This window comes from Strongylocentrotus purpuratus, unplaced genomic scaffold (assembly GCF_000002235.5).
Source record: "Strongylocentrotus purpuratus isolate Spur 01 unplaced genomic scaffold, Spur_5.0 spur5_scaffold_12, whole genome shotgun sequence".
Lineage (NCBI taxonomy): Eukaryota > Metazoa > Echinodermata > Echinoidea > Camarodonta > Strongylocentrotidae > Strongylocentrotus > Strongylocentrotus purpuratus.
In genome coordinates this window covers 23,941,987-23,959,163 of record NW_022145597.1, presented here as the reverse complement: position 1 = coordinate 23,959,163, position 17,177 = coordinate 23,941,987, and the positions used below count along the sequence as shown (strand labels likewise).

The 17,177-nt window shown below is 38.7% G+C and overlaps 1 protein-coding gene across 1 annotated transcript; it reads right to left on the bottom strand.

Annotated features, from left to right (window-relative positions):
• Positions 1 to 208: 208 nt before the first annotated feature.
• LOC588042 (ras-related GTP-binding protein A) lies at positions 209 to 14,517 on the bottom strand. The gene is made up of 8 exons (XM_011681432.2): positions 14,449 to 14,517; positions 6,405 to 6,504; positions 5,661 to 5,727; positions 4,936 to 5,158; positions 3,997 to 4,215; positions 2,644 to 2,735; positions 1,597 to 1,712; positions 209 to 805 (listed from the first exon to the last, which is right to left on the bottom strand). Exons 1-8 carry the CDS (start codon positions 14,458 to 14,460, stop codon positions 717 to 719), a joined length of 918 nt encoding a protein of 305 aa, XP_011679734.1. The 5' UTR covers positions 14,461 to 14,517; the 3' UTR covers positions 209 to 716.
• Between the last annotated feature and the right edge of the window lie 2,660 nt (positions 14,518 to 17,177).

Sequence of the window (17,177 nt, the reverse complement as noted above, 5' to 3'; positions counted from 1 at the left end):
TACCAGGAGCACACCATATTTCAGATTTGAAGGATGATTATTTTGTAACAACTAAACTCTTCGCAAATTGTCAATGAATGTCACCTTTGAGTAAAATCATATTACTGATAACAAAAGATATCATCTGTGATACATCTATTTTGGGGCATGAAGCTCTTAGGAATCTGGGCACTGTTCCATGTAATGTTATATTTTTTGTTAATAACAAGTTAAAAGAGTTGATAAAAGCTATTAAATCCTGGCATTTGATTGGCTATGAGCAATCTGTAAGATCAATGGAAGTTGTTATTGATAATAAGTCTTATGAAACAGGGCTCAGGATGTAATGTGAAAAGTAGGAAAGTTTCTAAATGTTAAAGTAAATGGAAAAAGAGGAACAGACTGTAATTCTCCAGCAGATATATTTGATGTGAAGGGTTATTTTGGGGGTTCATCAGACCTTAGGTTACTGTTTCAAAATTTCCTCCGTCAACAATCGCTCCCAGCTTAATATTATCGAAGATATAGGAATATTCTTAGGGTTGTATTCAAGTTTTAGACTCTGTTTAGGGTTAGGGTTAGGTACAGTGTTGAATTTGATTTTGAATTAGGTTAACGCGGAATCTTATCTGCCGAGCAATTGTCATCATGCACGGTTCACACACCATCCATCTCAATTATGTAGAAGATGTATTTGCTTGACGTGAAAGGTTATTTCCTAGATCTGTGCGTGACTCTCAGCGGACCATTGGATGCTCGTTGACTCTTTCTAGCTTCTCAAAATGTTTCCTGGCATTCTTGATGTTGATCAGGGTCGTGGCTGGGGCTGCAAGAGAGAAACAGAGAGAGAGAGAGAGAGAGAGAGAGAGAGAGAGAGAGGTGGACATTATTTTGCACATATTGATAAAAATACAGTTGTAACAATTTTACAAAAACATGATTTATAATAGTCTTCTCTCCTGCATGACCCAGGAATCTACACTTGTATGTTGCTTATTTCTAATGCATAGCAATATTTAAAGAGGTTTTTCAATAGTCAGAAAGCAAATTGCCTACCTTCCGTGTTGTTAAGTGGGGCAAGAAATAATGTTTGTCCTACCTATTGCAACAAATAATGCATCCAATTTGGATCCTGACAATATATTGAGATACTTTTATTCGTAACACGTGAATGAAATAAGTTGTATCGAGGCACTTCACAAAGATGTATGCATTAAATTTGATTCCATTACAAAAATGGCATACTGAACGGAACAGTGGCACATTCACTCGGTCAGCTCTCTGTCATCAGGGACTTTTAGATTGAGTGGACGAGAACGGCGGGAACGTCCACTGATCATGCCTGTCTATGGCAAGCCGTTTTCACATTTATTCAAGAATTACCATTGCTTTACTACAGAAAATCAAGTATGTTTTTGATGAGTTGAGAATAAATCGGAAGCGAAATTCAGAAATGAAGAAATAGGAATAAATATTAGAAAGGCTTGCCATGGACACACATGATCAGTGGACGTTCACGCCGTTCTCGCCCACTCAATCTAAAAGTCCCTATTGTCTACAAACTGGCTCAGATTGATGTTAATATCACACAACTGAAATTTTAAGATATATACTTACGTATTGACAGGTCACTCATGATGACCATGACGTATGTATTCTGAGTGAAGACGTCGATGAAGGCAGCAAAACTGGAATTCCTAACCTCCATACTCTGGAATGATGCTGCCAATTTACTGCATAAGGATAAGAATTGATATAACTGGTTTAATACAAAACAGAACACTACTAGGTCAAATGTATATGTACTTGATGCAAAATTTATGGTTCAAAGGATATACAGTCAAACCTGTCTACAAAGACCACCTGTCTATAAGCACATTTTTTGTTTCCCTTGAAAATGGTTTCTCATTGAAACATGTACTAAGGAACCTGTCTACAAATACCACTTTTTGTGTTTCCCTTGGGCAGTCGCTGTAGACAGGTTTGACTGTACATGTATTGACATATATAAAAAAAGGTTGATTGAACTATATCGAAATGAATTTTGTTGCCCATTAGCACTTTCAAATCTCCTTGACAAACATGGATTTGTAAAGCTTCTGTCTAGTAATGCATAAAGTATGAGTTGGGGCATGTTTTTGTGCTGGTATTTTTTAAACCCCCCATTGCATTAACTGATTAATATAAAACTGTGCCAAACATATATTGCCACCTCTGGTTTTTTATGGGAAAATGTTGTTTTCTTAATTTTGGGTGGCATTGAGAACTAGCTCTGCTTCTGCATGACTCTTACACTGACTTACACTTAATGACAGGTGAAGTTATACAGATAATTCTTTATGCACATTTAGAATGCATCTACCATTCAAAAATGTACTTAAAGGGGGTGTTGCATGACAAATACTGGTTAACGCTATTTACAACTTCTTTTAGACAACTGCACGTAACGAATGGACTTGATTAATGGTCAGCACGTGCTTGCGTTCGCGAAACAGACCAAACTTATCCTCATGCTTAGTTTTGTGTATGTTGAACGCACATTAATTCTGCGGTCGCGTCGTCCGTAGTCGTATTATACCAGATTGGCCCTGGGTCATGCCACAGGGAAAAAGACACGTAGTCTCGTCATGCTGCACCCCCTTTAATGTTGAATATATTCATTACCTGCAACTGAGCTTAAACTGCTTGATGATATTGCTAATCTTCTCAAATCTATGTACATCTCTGTGTTCTCTCCTTTGACAATGTGAGATTACCTGCAAAAACAAATAATCATGAGTTAGATTAGATATCATGCTTCCAAATTTGGGTGGCTTCATGAACAATGATTAATTAAAGGGATAAAACCCCTCCCCCCATCCAATTTTCTCTTGTTTCCCATGTTTGAGGTTTCATTCAGCTACTACTGTATAGACAAGATATCAACTCCAATAGTCTTTTCAAAAGAATGAATGAAATATCCTGTAGGTTTCAGTTTTTGACCGATCAAAGCCATAATATGTCTGATTCAGGGCTCTGTTATATAATAAGCAAATATTAACCGACTACGAGGGTAATAGATACAAACTATCATCGCCGAGGTGATCTCGGGGCTACTATCTTCCCGAGCCACAAGGCGAGGGAAGATGGTAGCCCCGAGATCAACGGGGCGATGATAGTTTGTATCCATTGCCCGAGTAAAGGAGGTTAATATTTGTTTTATATCCCACATCGGCAATAAGGTCTATCTAAAGTGAATTTTACATAATAATAACGGATTCTGCAGACAGTTAAGCTTCAGCTAGATTTTACAAAGCGCAACATGCATACATGTAAGTCGATACGCGCTCATTTGACATTGACATTGACTTTGACATTTCGCGTAACCTACTTTGCTATGCGTATTCAATGGGCAAGGGTGGGCAAGTGGGGTAGCAGCAAAAAATTACTTTACAATAAGTACTCGATCTCTCAGGTAGATAGTACCTGTCTATACCTTTTTCGTGCTCTGTACAATCGCAATGCAAACAACTATACATGAGGGATATAAAATTTGTTATCAATAACAAGAAATGATATATTTGTTATAAGCTACTTGAAATTGTGGCATTTACTTGGCTGAGAGAAGATTTGTCATAGAATTTCAGCATTCGTTATTGATAAGAAGTTTTATGAAACAAGGCCCAGAAGTATTCAGACCACAACAATTGCGTTATGAAACACTCTCGTCATTCCTTATGACCTTTTGCTACCCAAAGTAATTCATGATTCTGGGATAATACAGGTGCTATGGCTCCTGTCTTATAAACAGTTGCGATTAATTGTAACTTATTTGCGATTGACATCAATTGCATCTATGTACATAAGACATAAGAAACTGTAAAATTGTGATTGATTCAGATCAATCACAACTCTTTATAAGACGGGGCCCTGGGACAGCAGCTGCGATGATCCTACTGTACGTACCATCTTAGCAAATACATTTAAGATATCATTGTTTGACATTTTTTTCCAGAGAAGAATTCATCAATCACTTACAAGGAAAGTGGCCCTTTCGAACAGGAGCACCTCATCGGCATCGATGATGTCAGCAAAGTTGATGAGGTTGGTCTTGAGCTGTTCGACGTTGGGAATGAGGAGGTAGACGATGGAGGACCAGGCCTGGTAGAGGGTCTCGTCCCAGATGGACGTCCTGAAACAGGTGCAGTCCAGGGGCTTGGATAACCTCTTCAGATCCTCCTCCCTCTCCTTGAAGATCTATAGTCGGTTTAAAAATAAAGAGGAAAATACATTAAAGCCCCACTGCACTACTTACAGGTATTTGCACCCTCTATATAGCAAACAATGCCTAATTGGTGCCTGTTGGTCCCCCATGATCCCCTTTTTCTTATGTTAATTCAGAGCTGATTTGATGAGATAACCACCTGTAGTGACCATGCTGGAAGGTCTAATCCCTCCTGGCCAAACTAGTGCGATGGGACTTTAAGACTAAAAAAGTATTAAGATTAATTGCATTATGATTATAGCATGAAGGTGGGATCCATTTGACACATTTTGGCACTTACCAATTCCCTCTTATCCTGTTGTACCAAGTCCATCTTGTCGTTGAGGCAGAAGATCTTAGCATTGGGTGACTTCTGCAGGATTTACACAATTTTACCACATTAGGAGGCCCGATAGCTCAGTCGGTAGAGCAGTGGTCTCGTAATCCGGTGACCCGGGTTCGAAACCAAGGCGATGCGCTAGTGCCCTTTGCTAAGACATTAATCCTCATTACCAGGTCCCTCGGAGAGGACCTAAAGCCGTCGGTCGCTTACTTACAACTAATTATGCTTTCTTAGCAGTCAGGTAAAATAACCACCATCAATCATCTCTTACATCAAAGCAGATACCAATAGCCAACCCCTCCAAACTTTCCCTTAGTCAGGCTATAAGATCAACAACACCCCAGAGAGGAACATCTCTTTTGACCCTTACCAGTTCCCTCTGATCCTCTTGCACCAAGTCCATCTTGTGGATGAGGCAGAAGATCTTAGCGTAGGGCGACCTCTGCAGGATGGCCTCCAGACAAGACTGGTAGTAATGCATATCTTTGTCCAGTTCCCTGCTCTCCACGTCAAAGACATAGATCAGCACCTCCACATTGCGGAAGATGTTGTCCTTCTGACTGGTGAAGTAGTTCTCCATGAATGCTTCTTGTCTAAGATTTAATGAAAGTATTTTTTGGTAAAAAGTCTGTGTGTTTAAAGCTATGCCTCAGGATTCCTTAACTCTTAATGGCGTTGGTATATTTTGGTAGTAAAGCAAAACAAAACAACAACAACCTAGAACAATAGTTAGGTTGCTATTTTCAACTTTTGGTGGTCTTTAACAGTGTATTACACATCTTATCTGAAACATATACTGTACATGTAGCTCCTGCATTATTTTTATGAAGTGAGAAATGGAATTACTGTACACAAAATCGATACGACAGGTTGGTTAAAACAAAGCTTTACCAGTTAATAGTTGTTTTTCAATATTACTTAGAACAATAAAATTTCTTCATTTAAGTTATTTTAAGTTAAAGTTGAATTGAATTAAATTAAAGTTCAAATTCTATAGAAATCAATGTAACTATTAGTGACTAATTAAAGATTGATTAAATTAAGACACACGTACAGTCATGTAAGCCAAATTGTCAAATAAATTGTTCATCTTACCCTCCACAGTCCCAAAGGTTGAGAACCAGGTTACCCAGAAACCTGACATGTGAGTGCTCAACATCAACTATAATGAAAACAACAAGAACATTCATTGTAAATAAAGAAAACAATTCCTCAAGATTCTAACATCCTATTATCAATGCAGGTACATGTGCTAATCCTACGATTAAACAATTTAAAACTACTTAATTTTCATTTATTAAAGGAGGAAGATAAATGTAACTGACGATAAAGATTTCTGAACATACAGATTGTAAATAACCATTGAACTTACACGCAATTACTATATTTCACAATTTCATTGCCTTATGATGAAAGAGTGTACACATGCTATTAGTATGTATTCAAAATCTGGTTATTTTACGTTGAGAAGCTATAAGAATATCATATATTTCTCTCACAATGACAGTAAAACAATAGGTATGAAAAGTTGTTCCTAAAAAGATATAAAAAGCAAAGAAGAGTAACTACACAATGCTGTTCACACGATTTAATAATTTTGCGGCAGGAAATTTTTGCGATCTGAACCACTGCTCGAAACTCACAAACAGTTAAGAAAGTTAATGGGATTTTACAACATGCAAATCTAGAGCTCTGGGCAGCGTTTCACAAATCCATCATCATCACACAAGTTCACCGACATCACAATGAAACGCATACATTGTAATTAACATGAATTTTAATGGGATGTAGGTGAACTTGTACATAGGACGGTTCTGTGAAAGGATGCCCTGGACTTACTTGTGGCTCCAAGTCTTCTTGTATCTCTGGCGATGTAGTTGGCAAAGATGATGGATCTCATGCTGGTCTTCCCAGACCCACTCTTCCCCATCAATAATACCTGAGAGAAAAGAAAAAGAGTTAAAAAAATTTAGAACGGGACAAAAATAAGTCCTGCAGCAGAAGTAGCAAAAAAAACAAAACATATTAAAGTGGAGAGAGTAACTCAGGAGCTCTGAAAAGTTTGGAAATAGCTCTTGAGATTTTAACAATAAGTTTGGAAAAAATAAACTGATAATGATGGCTTCTTGTATAGCGCCAGTGTCTGCCTCTGATGGGCCCTCTAAGATGTGTCACAAATGTTATGTTCTTGGTCAGTGTTTCAAATTCAGATTATTTTCCATTAGTCCTTGATTTTGTAGTCCCATACATCTTCCTGTGTACAGTGCTTGTTATTTTACCAAGACTGGGCCAAATTTCTTTCTTATCATTTAAATGACTCCAGAACCTTGCAGTACACATGAATACTAACATGCTACATGATCAACCTTTTCTGATCGATTCCATACCGTTTCTTTCACAATGCCATCGCATGACCAGAACTCAACTTTGTCTTTAAGTCACACCCCCAAAGCCAGGTTTTAATATTATGTTCTGTCTATAGTCAGTCTGCAGTGGGTCTAGCTGGTGTGACCCAGGTATTGACAAAAATATTCAATTTGTGACAATATCACTCATAGGAACCAATACATATGTATACAACTATCATTAAAGATTGCAATTTGCTTGTAGCAGTATACCTTCTTATGGCATGGAGGACAGTAAATCTTATAGTCATTATTATTAGCATCTTGTGAAACTGGAGATGCTCTCTTTTTCCTTCTTAAATACTGAGTGTGGAGCACTTCCAACTTGGCCAGAAACTCCTGCTCCGATTTGTTTCTCTTTAAGCCCAAGGTTCTTGCAGGTTCTGTCATAGTGGCCAAATGGAATGCAAAGTCAATAATACCCCAGTTCCAGTGAGTTAATCTATAGACCACAATATCCTCTATATTTGGGCCACTTGAAATAGTTTAAGATCGCTCAAGGAAACAGCCGAGCTAAAACAATCCATACTCTAGCAGCAAAATTAGGACTTTTATCAACCCAGCTGTACTTGGAAACGAAAGACTGTTCGCCGTATGACATCCACACTACATGTACATGTATAACGTCTCTTTAGATTGAGTGACACTTCTGACTTTGAAATCCATAAGCGGTCACTACAAACTGGTCAGAGTTTTGCTTGCTCAAATCTTTTTCTCAAATCTGCGCCTAAGATGGTCTCCTACAAAACAATATAGATTCACCACATCATCAGCAAGATGAACACGAAATAGCCTAGATCTCAATTCTCAATGCAGTGGCTGTCCATGCATGCTACCAGCTTATGACGAATCACTACAGATTGCTCTGCACTGCTCATATCCATAATTTCTCCTTAATCCAGCTCATGATTATTTCTTCATCCAAAACAACAGATGACACCGTGACACAAAATATGATGTCACAACCACAGTTCCATAGAGATGTTCAATCCCACAGGAAGAATAAAAACAACAGTAGTTTTTTAAATATATTGTGACTGTTCCTACTACTGAAATTCATGTACACGTCCTAAGCGGTGCAAATGATATACAAGAATGAATCTGTAAAGTCATAGTGGTAGATATACTATATCCCCAATTACTAAAAGCAGATAGCAGTTGTTGATATTTGATCGCTTAAGATATCGAATCACACGACAGTGATAAGGGTGCCTGTTCCTCTTCAAAGTTTTATCAGCAATTCAGCACCTACATGTAGGATATCGATACACAAACTCTTTCTGATCCATGCCTCGGTAAGTTGAAACATAATTACACGGTCAGCACTCAGCACATACATAAGGAAATCCTTAATTTCACAAAGATTCTAGAAATCATCCCTAGAGATGTGAGCGCTGTATAATCACAACCAATCATGTCCAAGTCAAGTTCAAGACTTCTTTATTAGGCCTTAGGACCGATTCACTAGATCTACTATTTACATGTATAGAGTAGGTAAACTTTGGGAGATTGAGTAGGCAAAGACACACATTTTGAGGAGATAACATATCAAATAACTTATCACTGTAAGCCAATTAATCTGAACCAAAGTAACTTGGCCTAGATCTTTTAGATGGTATGGGGTATAATCTACAAAGGAGTTCTTTAGAGAGGTTAAAGTGCAAAGTTCTCACACCTGTTTAAATCTGAAGATAATAATCCTAGCTGTCAAAATCTAGGAATGTTCATCAGGTGTGTCAGACTATCCTAAGTTTAAAAAAAAAGGGGGGGGGGGGGAGATCAGGCCTTAAATTAATCGACGGCCATCGAAGTAAAGAAAATCAGACAAAATCACCATGACTGACGCTGCGCTGCAGTTAACTCCAGGAGGCTCCAACACCGGCACCGCAGGCGCACGCCTATGGCGCCGGTGTTGGGGCTTCCTGGAGTTACGCTGTGCGCTGTTCAGTGTGTGAGTTAAGCTGAGCTAGCTGAGCTCGAATCAAAGAGTTTTGACACTTTGAAATTGCTATCTGTTGGTTTGCATCATTATTGCCGCGATTTATAGTTTCATGAATAGATGTACGAAACCTGAGCTTAGAATTAGTAAAAGTATTACTAATGTCTAAGTTTATAAACGACTATCTGATTTTCTTGTGAAAATTTTACTTTGAAAAATGATTATCGAAATTCATGGCCATAAATAATCACAATCTAGGGTCTATTATGTCACAGTTCTTGCATCAAATCAATGCATGAAAACTTAGTTATTGAACTAGAAAAAAGGGTTTCTTTTTTAATAGGCAAATTTTATGAAGCAGGAAGCCCGAAACCTTATACTGTTTTCACACTGATTTTGCTTAACCCCGTACTTTGCTTAGCCCCGTACTATTCTTAACCCCGGACTATTTTTTTGGCTTTTCACACTCGCTGTTTTAAGTCCCGTACTAGCGCCTATTCCGGAATAAGAAAATTCCCGCTGTTCTCACTGCATTTCGTTAACCCCGGATATCGTGTATGTTATGATAGGACATACTTCGCATCTGGCCAGCTGCGATACGCTCCATTGCGTAGTACTGGACTATTTTTCGTTTCTGTTCTCATTCGTTTGCTTAGCACCGCAATTGCGGGGTTAGCAGGAGTTAGCACCACAATTGCGGAGTTAGCCCTGCTATTTTGCAGGGTTAGTTAACCCCGTACTATAGGTGGGGTTAGCCAACTTTAGCCCACTTTGGTAAAAGCCAGTGTGAACAGAAAGTGGAATAGGCTTAACCCCGTACTATAGGTGGGGTTAAGACCCCCCCCCCCCTTAACCCCACCTATAGTACGGGGTTAAGGAAAATATTGCCAGTGTGAAAAGCATATAAGCCTACTAAACAAATCTCAACAAACTGTAGACCCCCTAGGTCTATCCTTTTATGAATTAATGAAAAAGTAGCCCCAGAAAAAAGAGCCCCAGAAATGGAAAAAAAAGCCCCGAAAGTTGAAAAAGTAGCCTGAGAAAATTTCCAAAAATTTGAAATGGAGCCCCCGAAATGAAAAACTTATTTTTTTCCCTGGGTTTGTTAACACAACAATCAAAAAGATAATTTCTTCAAATTTGCTCCTACTACCAGCTACCGAGAGTGTGGCGGAAGGTTTGTGTGTGAGGTGCGATTTCGATTTGGGATACCCGGTAAACTTGCCAAGTCCTTCTGACTTTCGATGTTTGTGAAATTTACAATTTATTTATTCATTTGCTCATCAATATTTTTAGTTACTTTAAAATATGCAAGTTTGATGTTCTTAATCAATCTTTCCTGTTGATATTGTTGAGCTTAAAAAGTTATTAAATTGATCGTTCTATTCACATTATGAAATTAACATTGTATCTTTGAACTTATAATTAGATTAGGGGCCTAGTCTATCTGTTTTTGGAAAATTGCCCCTGGTTTTTAGGGAATTGCCCCTTGCTCTGGTAAATTCGCGTGGGCAAGGGGCAACTTTAGAAAAAAAATTGCCCCTTGCTCCTGGCTGCTTAATCTAAGGCTTGCGGGGGCTGCCGCCGTTGTTTGTATGTAACGTAGACCTCTATACATTCTGTGACGAAGCTGGTGCTAAAAGTCATGGGAAATTGATCCCGCACAAGTTTCATAATAAAATACACATGACATCTAACAAAAATAGAATCAATTTTTTTTTGGCCTCGATGCCCTTTTTGTAAAAATATTTTGGCCTTGGTGCCCTTTGTAGTGGGCTTGGTGCCCTTAAAAATATGAGGTACTTTAAGGCCAAACTGGCCTTGCCCTAAAAATGACGAAATTTAAGGCCTGGGAGATATTACACTAAATTTGCCTACAAAGTAGTAAAAACGTTTGAGAAGACCAAAAACTAAATATAAAAGCAAAAAATATATACATGTACATGTACAGGTATATAACAAAATAAAAACAATTGGAAATTTCCTGCTAAGAAAAAATATCCTAATTTAATATTTTGAAATGTATGCATACAGACTTTCTGAGAAAAAAAACAACAAAAAACAACAAAACAACAAAACATAGCAATTTTTTTATTCTCTTCCATTCATTGTATACCGACAATTAAGACTTAAAGAGAAATCCAAGTTCTGTATTTAAAGGTAGAGGACTAGATCAAATGCAGCTGAAGTTGATATCCATGTATGGTTCCGTGGCATGCTGAAGTTGATATCCATGTATGGTTCCGTGGCATGAGCCCAGCTTCATGTAGTCTGAAAAATACATGTAAGTCTATTTCATGTGGGGTTATGTTCCACTGAGACCATTACCCCATGTATACTTCCATTTAGAGTTACATGAACAACCACCCAGCTGTGTATGAGACTGACTCAAGTCACTACGGTAACCGATCAGATGTCACATGTTCATCCAGTGCGCGACAATCCAGCTGCTTGATCTTTGTAGTTCTCTTTGAACTCAACTGCAAAGCTATTTCATCTTAAGACCAAAAGCTTCGGTCTCTGATATGGACGGTCATTGCGCTGAGACATCTGGTTAGGCCCTCAACGCCTCTATACATATACAGAGACTGAACGACATTGTGCGAGTTCAAGTATGGTGTTTGGTATTGGTGTTGAGAGCGTGGAAAGGCTGCTGAACCGAGTTCCAACACCTAGGGTCAGTTTAGAAGGAAGATACCGATCACATTATCGACAGCTGAACACCGAGTGACGTTGCACCTTCACCCGAAAAGTCTCGAAGATGAAAGTGAATTAAATTAGAATAGCATTCAAATTTCATTTTACAGAATATAAAATCTAATGCCATATAAAAAAATCAATAGAGATTTTAATTTCTCTTGAAAAACATGATAGATCTAGACTAGATCTAGATCAAGATCTTTTAGCTCCCATGATTTCCAGTTATTTTGACTGTAGAATAGATCCACAATGGATTTGACCTGGGCATGATCGTGAGATTCGTGACAGATGCACGCATAGTAAACTGTAACACCAACACCAACACCGAACTTGAAATCATTAATTTTTCAATCCCTAGCCTAGGGGCTGGTGTCAGTTTAAATTGTCAACACCAAACCGCGGCAAACGCGATACTTGGTTCTGGCTTCAGCAGACGACATTCAAGTTCAACACAGACCGTACCGGAAATGCGTCATATTTTCCGAGGTCAATCACACCACCAGCATGACTTCAAGTTCGGTGTTGCGGCTGGTGTTGGTGTTCTCACAACACCAACACCAGCTTTCGACACCAAACTTGAAGTCAGTCACTCAGTCAGTCTATACTAGCCTAGACCGAATTTTCCGTCTCTTTCGTTCGTTAGCCTCTTATTGGGGTAGGGTCGGCTGGCTCTCTCTTTAGAGACGGAAGCCGTTTATACACATGTCCTTGCTAACGCCACGGCCAGTTCTGGTCGTAGCGTTTTGCCCCCAAAATCCCCCAAAATGTCATTTTACCTCATGCATTGATTATTTAAAATTAGGAGAAGGTTATACTAACATCGGTTCCACTAACCAACTTGACTGTATAATCCGTTTAATGGTCCCTTTTAAGGAAATTACGGGTCTAAATTGACAGCCGTGTTGAAAATCTTGCAAGGCGTGTTAAACTCTCGCTGCCGGAGTCATCTAAATCAATCTCATCCCTTCTAGTCTACGCCGAAGGCAAAATGATTATGAAGGAAAAACTGTGCGCCATCTACACGTTCGTAATGGCGTTATCACAGTTTTTCCTTCATAATCATTTTGCCTTCGGCGTAGACTAGAAGGGATGAGATTGATTTAGATGACTCCGGCAGCGAGAGTTTAACACGCCTTGCAAGATTTTCAACACGGCTGTCAATTTAGACCCGTAATTTCCTTAAAAGGGACCATTAAACGGATTATACAGTCAAGTTGGTAAGTGGAACCGATGTTAGTATAACCTTCTCCTAATTTTAAATAATCAATGCATGAGGTAAAATGACATTTTGGGGGATTTTGGGGGCAAAACGCTACGACCAGAACTGGCCGTGGCGTTAGCAAGGACATGTGTATAAACGGCTTCCGTCTCTAAAGAGAGAGCCAGCCGACCCTACCCCAATAAGAGGCTAACGAACGAAAGAGACGGAAAATTCGGTCTAATACTAGCCTAGATGGGAGGCCATGGGAGGCGAGTCCATGGGAGGCGAGTTGGCTCAGTCGGTAAAGCGTCTGTCTGTCGAATGAAAGATCCCGGGTTCGACTCCCACCCAGGCGGATGACTGAAGCCTGCATTGTGTGTTAACATGCGCCTTCCCTTGTTCATAGACGCAGGTTAAGCGGAAAACACTCCGTCCCTCGGATAGGACGTTAAATGGAGGCCCCGTGTAGAGAAGAGTCACTACCTTTGTACGTTAAGAACCCACTGCACTATTCGTATAAGAGTAGGGGGAAACCCAAGTGTAGGAAGAAGAAGAAGAAGAAGAATCTGATGTTCATGTTGTGCCAACCAACGCCAGTGCAGTCACACACAGGCATAGACCGAAAGCTTCAGTCTCTCTAATCGTCGGTTGTTCCACTGAGACTACGTCTGGCTCCACTAGACCTCCGATTATAGAGACTGAAGTCTGGGGACCTCTTTCTGTGAGGCACTGTACGGAACAAATGGTTCGGTTCGACCGGACCGCGATGAATGAGATATGCAACGAGATTTTCACTCTTTACATCCTCATACATGCTGCAATATGACAATAATTTAGAGTCTAATTAAAAATAACATATATATAGCTTATTTGACTTACGATAGCTTGCTCATTTAGATCCTAAATTAATGATTAATCCGAGAAAGTCTCGTCGTCAACATTATCCGTCTTGGTTTTAGTTGATGAATATTCATTTTTTCTTTTCGAACGTCCAATAGCTACCGTAGCTACGTACGAGTCGGCCCAGCTTGACCAACGAACTCCCACGAAACGAGTGCTCTGATTGGCCATTTGGCTATGTTTTGGTAGGTGGACCCGGAAATATATCGGCCGCCGGGTAATATTTCGAATGCATGAACGTACCGTTTTACAGTTCGGAAATACAAATTGGATAATTCATATAAGTAAGTCCGTAAATTATACATTTAATATTAAGTTATCAAATTTTGATAACTGTAATTAGGACAAATGACATACCGACCTAATTTACATCTGATTTAGAAATCAGAAAATTAGATCTAAATAAAGAAAATCGGGGAGAAAATTTTTTGACACAAAAAGCTGCCATTGTTGGCTATAGCTACCCCCGCGGTACGAGATCTCTGGGTTGCCATCTGTATTGGGGAATGACAACAAATGTCAGTTTTATTAAAGAAATGACCCAAATCAGATGGTTATTGCTGTCTAACACAGGCAGTGCATTTGCAGTGCACTAGATCTAGCACTGAGTAGCAGCGAATAGTACGCGGCTCAAAACAAAAAATCAAACAAGAAATAGTCTACGAACGTGACGAATTAGAGGAAAATTATTGATGTGATTAAAGAAACATGAAAGCCATAGATTAGTATAAAACTTACCTTCTTCTTCATGTCCGATGATTTTCTTGAACTTTCCAGCTTGAAGCTTAGAATTGACACTTCACCTAAGTCCTATTAATAGAGATCGTACTAATACTGTTTACTAGTGTGCAGCTTGCGCGATTTTCATGTAATGTCTATGTAGTGTTCTGTATTACGCACGCGTACGTACGGGTACGTACTCAATAACCCGTGACCACATGTGACTTTAGGATGATTCTATTTTATCTGAAGGTTTTAAAAATTTCAGGAGGATAAAATATAAAATTATATTAGATATAAGAAATTAAGAATAAGTAATTATTAATTTCTGATATAAATAAAGAGAGATATTTAGCAGCATATCTGCCATTTACTGCCTCTTATTTGATATAATTCATTGTTGAATGCAGCTAGTATTGCAATTTAACCCCTTAATAAATAAACGCGTCCAAATCTCCCATCAATGGTAAACAATTTCCGATTTTGAGGTCTGCTAAGAATATGGCGATCTCTGCCTTGGGAATTATTTCAGGTTGAATCATCAAGTGTGGAAAACTGTGCCAGAATTCAAACATTGGAAGTGTTATTTAGAGGAATATCGAGCAAAATGGGGGACAAGGAACGACCTCATGCTCGGATGCTGAGGCAGCGTGTGGAGGATTCGAAGGCTGTTCGAGAGAAAGTGTCCATCGCTGTCCGTGAAAGCCGAGTTTTGGGCGTAAGTAGATCATGGAGCACAGAGATTTTGCCATGGTGCATGGACCGTATACTGTAGTAGGCGGGGTGTCGTAAATGTGTGTGTGGTAAAGTGGTGGTGGTGTTATTGGTGGAGGTGGTGTGTATGAAATTGGTAGGCAATCGGTGTGTGTGTGCATGTTGTATGGCTTCACATCAAAAGGATTTTCGTTTCTGTCTCATGTGTTCCTGATACCGGATGTAAATCAACACCAGTTGTGTTGTACAAGTGAATGATGTGCATACATCTACTTACAATGTATGTAAATGAGTGGTACTAAAACTAAACTACAAAACAACATGCAACAATTACCTCCAATATAGCACGTTCATTACACCTGCAGTACCTTTTCACTGTATTGTAGATCAATGTAATTGACTTCACGCTCATGTGAAAATGAATAAATCTAGTAATCCTTTAATTAAAGCTGACATGTTTATTATTTACAAATTACCTGCCGGTACATTTTTTTTCATGGGGAAAGTGTCACGCTTTTTAATTCACTTCCTGAAGTTGATATCAGCTATCATATCAGGTACATGTACCGACTTTATAAATTCAAAAGTAAAAAAAGCTTGTCATTAACCTTTTTATAAGACATGCATTATTTTCTCAGATGGAGAATCATGGAAAAATACGCTAAATATGCAGGCATATCCAGGAAAGCTTAATTAAAAAAAAATAATTGGTATTGCTGGATATCTGCACAGTAAAGAAAGTTGTTACCTGTATTTGTTTGTTCGAGGCCCTTAAATCAGGGTACCTATTCAGTGTCAGATAAATGATTGTGTCTGCTGGGGGAGGTACAAATTCTATGACATGCAAAAAATAAAGATCCAACTACTCCTAAGGTTCTTGATATTTCTGCTCCTGCTAAAGCATTATATCTGAAATGCCCCCGCCCCTCCGAAAGCAAATAGCCCATGCTTATTTGTGTCCTTTACTGGACTGGGGGGGGGGGGGATCATGTTGTGTGACAGTTTCCCTCGGTGCCCCCTTGGACGTGCCATTGCCACATGTATATCAGGATATTTTGCTTGGTCCTCCTTGATACCTTCTCACCCATATATTTAAGCAAGCACAGTGTTCGTAGAAACCTTAAATGCTCAGACGCACTGGTAAATTAGAGACCAGTAGCAATTAGACAACTTTATGGGTTTGCAAGTCACAGCTAAGTTCACAAACAAGTCACTTGTATATTACAGTCGGGAGTAAAATTACAATATCATGGAAAAGCAAAGTTAAATTTTGGGAGGTTTTACAAGCAACCCTAAATGATTCTCATTCGAACAGCTGTGCATGGGCACAAGTAAAGTTGCTCTTGTCTTTGTGAAGTTGTACATTGTACTTCTGACAAGACAATGGAGATTTCTTTTCAGTTCACTAACAATTGTGAATGAACCATGTCATCACCACAGTGCCTCTTTTCAACTGTTTAGGAGGCATTATCCTTTTATTGAACTGTTTTCTCTGAACAAAGTCAACAAGCACATTGGAACACATTGTTCAGTGTGAACAAACGGATTCAAATTAGGTGAATAACGTAATTTGTTAATTAAGAATAAAATTAAGAGTATTCTTCATATAGTTCTAGACTTGAAGAAAAAGTAGCAAGATCTGGACAGTTGCCATTTTCATTCTATTCAGCTCAACTTCATGTACAATGTAACCAATGCAAATAACAATAGAATGCAAAGATTAATTGATTCAAAGCAGAAGAGGCATAATGGGCACAAATTATATGACTGTTTTAACACCAGGGCTCTGTCACACAAGGCTTTTAAAAACAATTGATTGAATGATTGATGGATTGATTGATCATGTATGTAATCAGTTTGATTTATTTTGTAATCCATTTCAATATATACCCTTTAATAATTGGAATTATATTTTTCTTTTGAACTTATTCTAAATACTTTGAACTCTGAACTATACATGTATAATCAAATTTCCAATTTGTCTGCCATCAGCTCACAGGTTAAAAGAGAGAGAGAGAGAGAGAGAGAGCGAG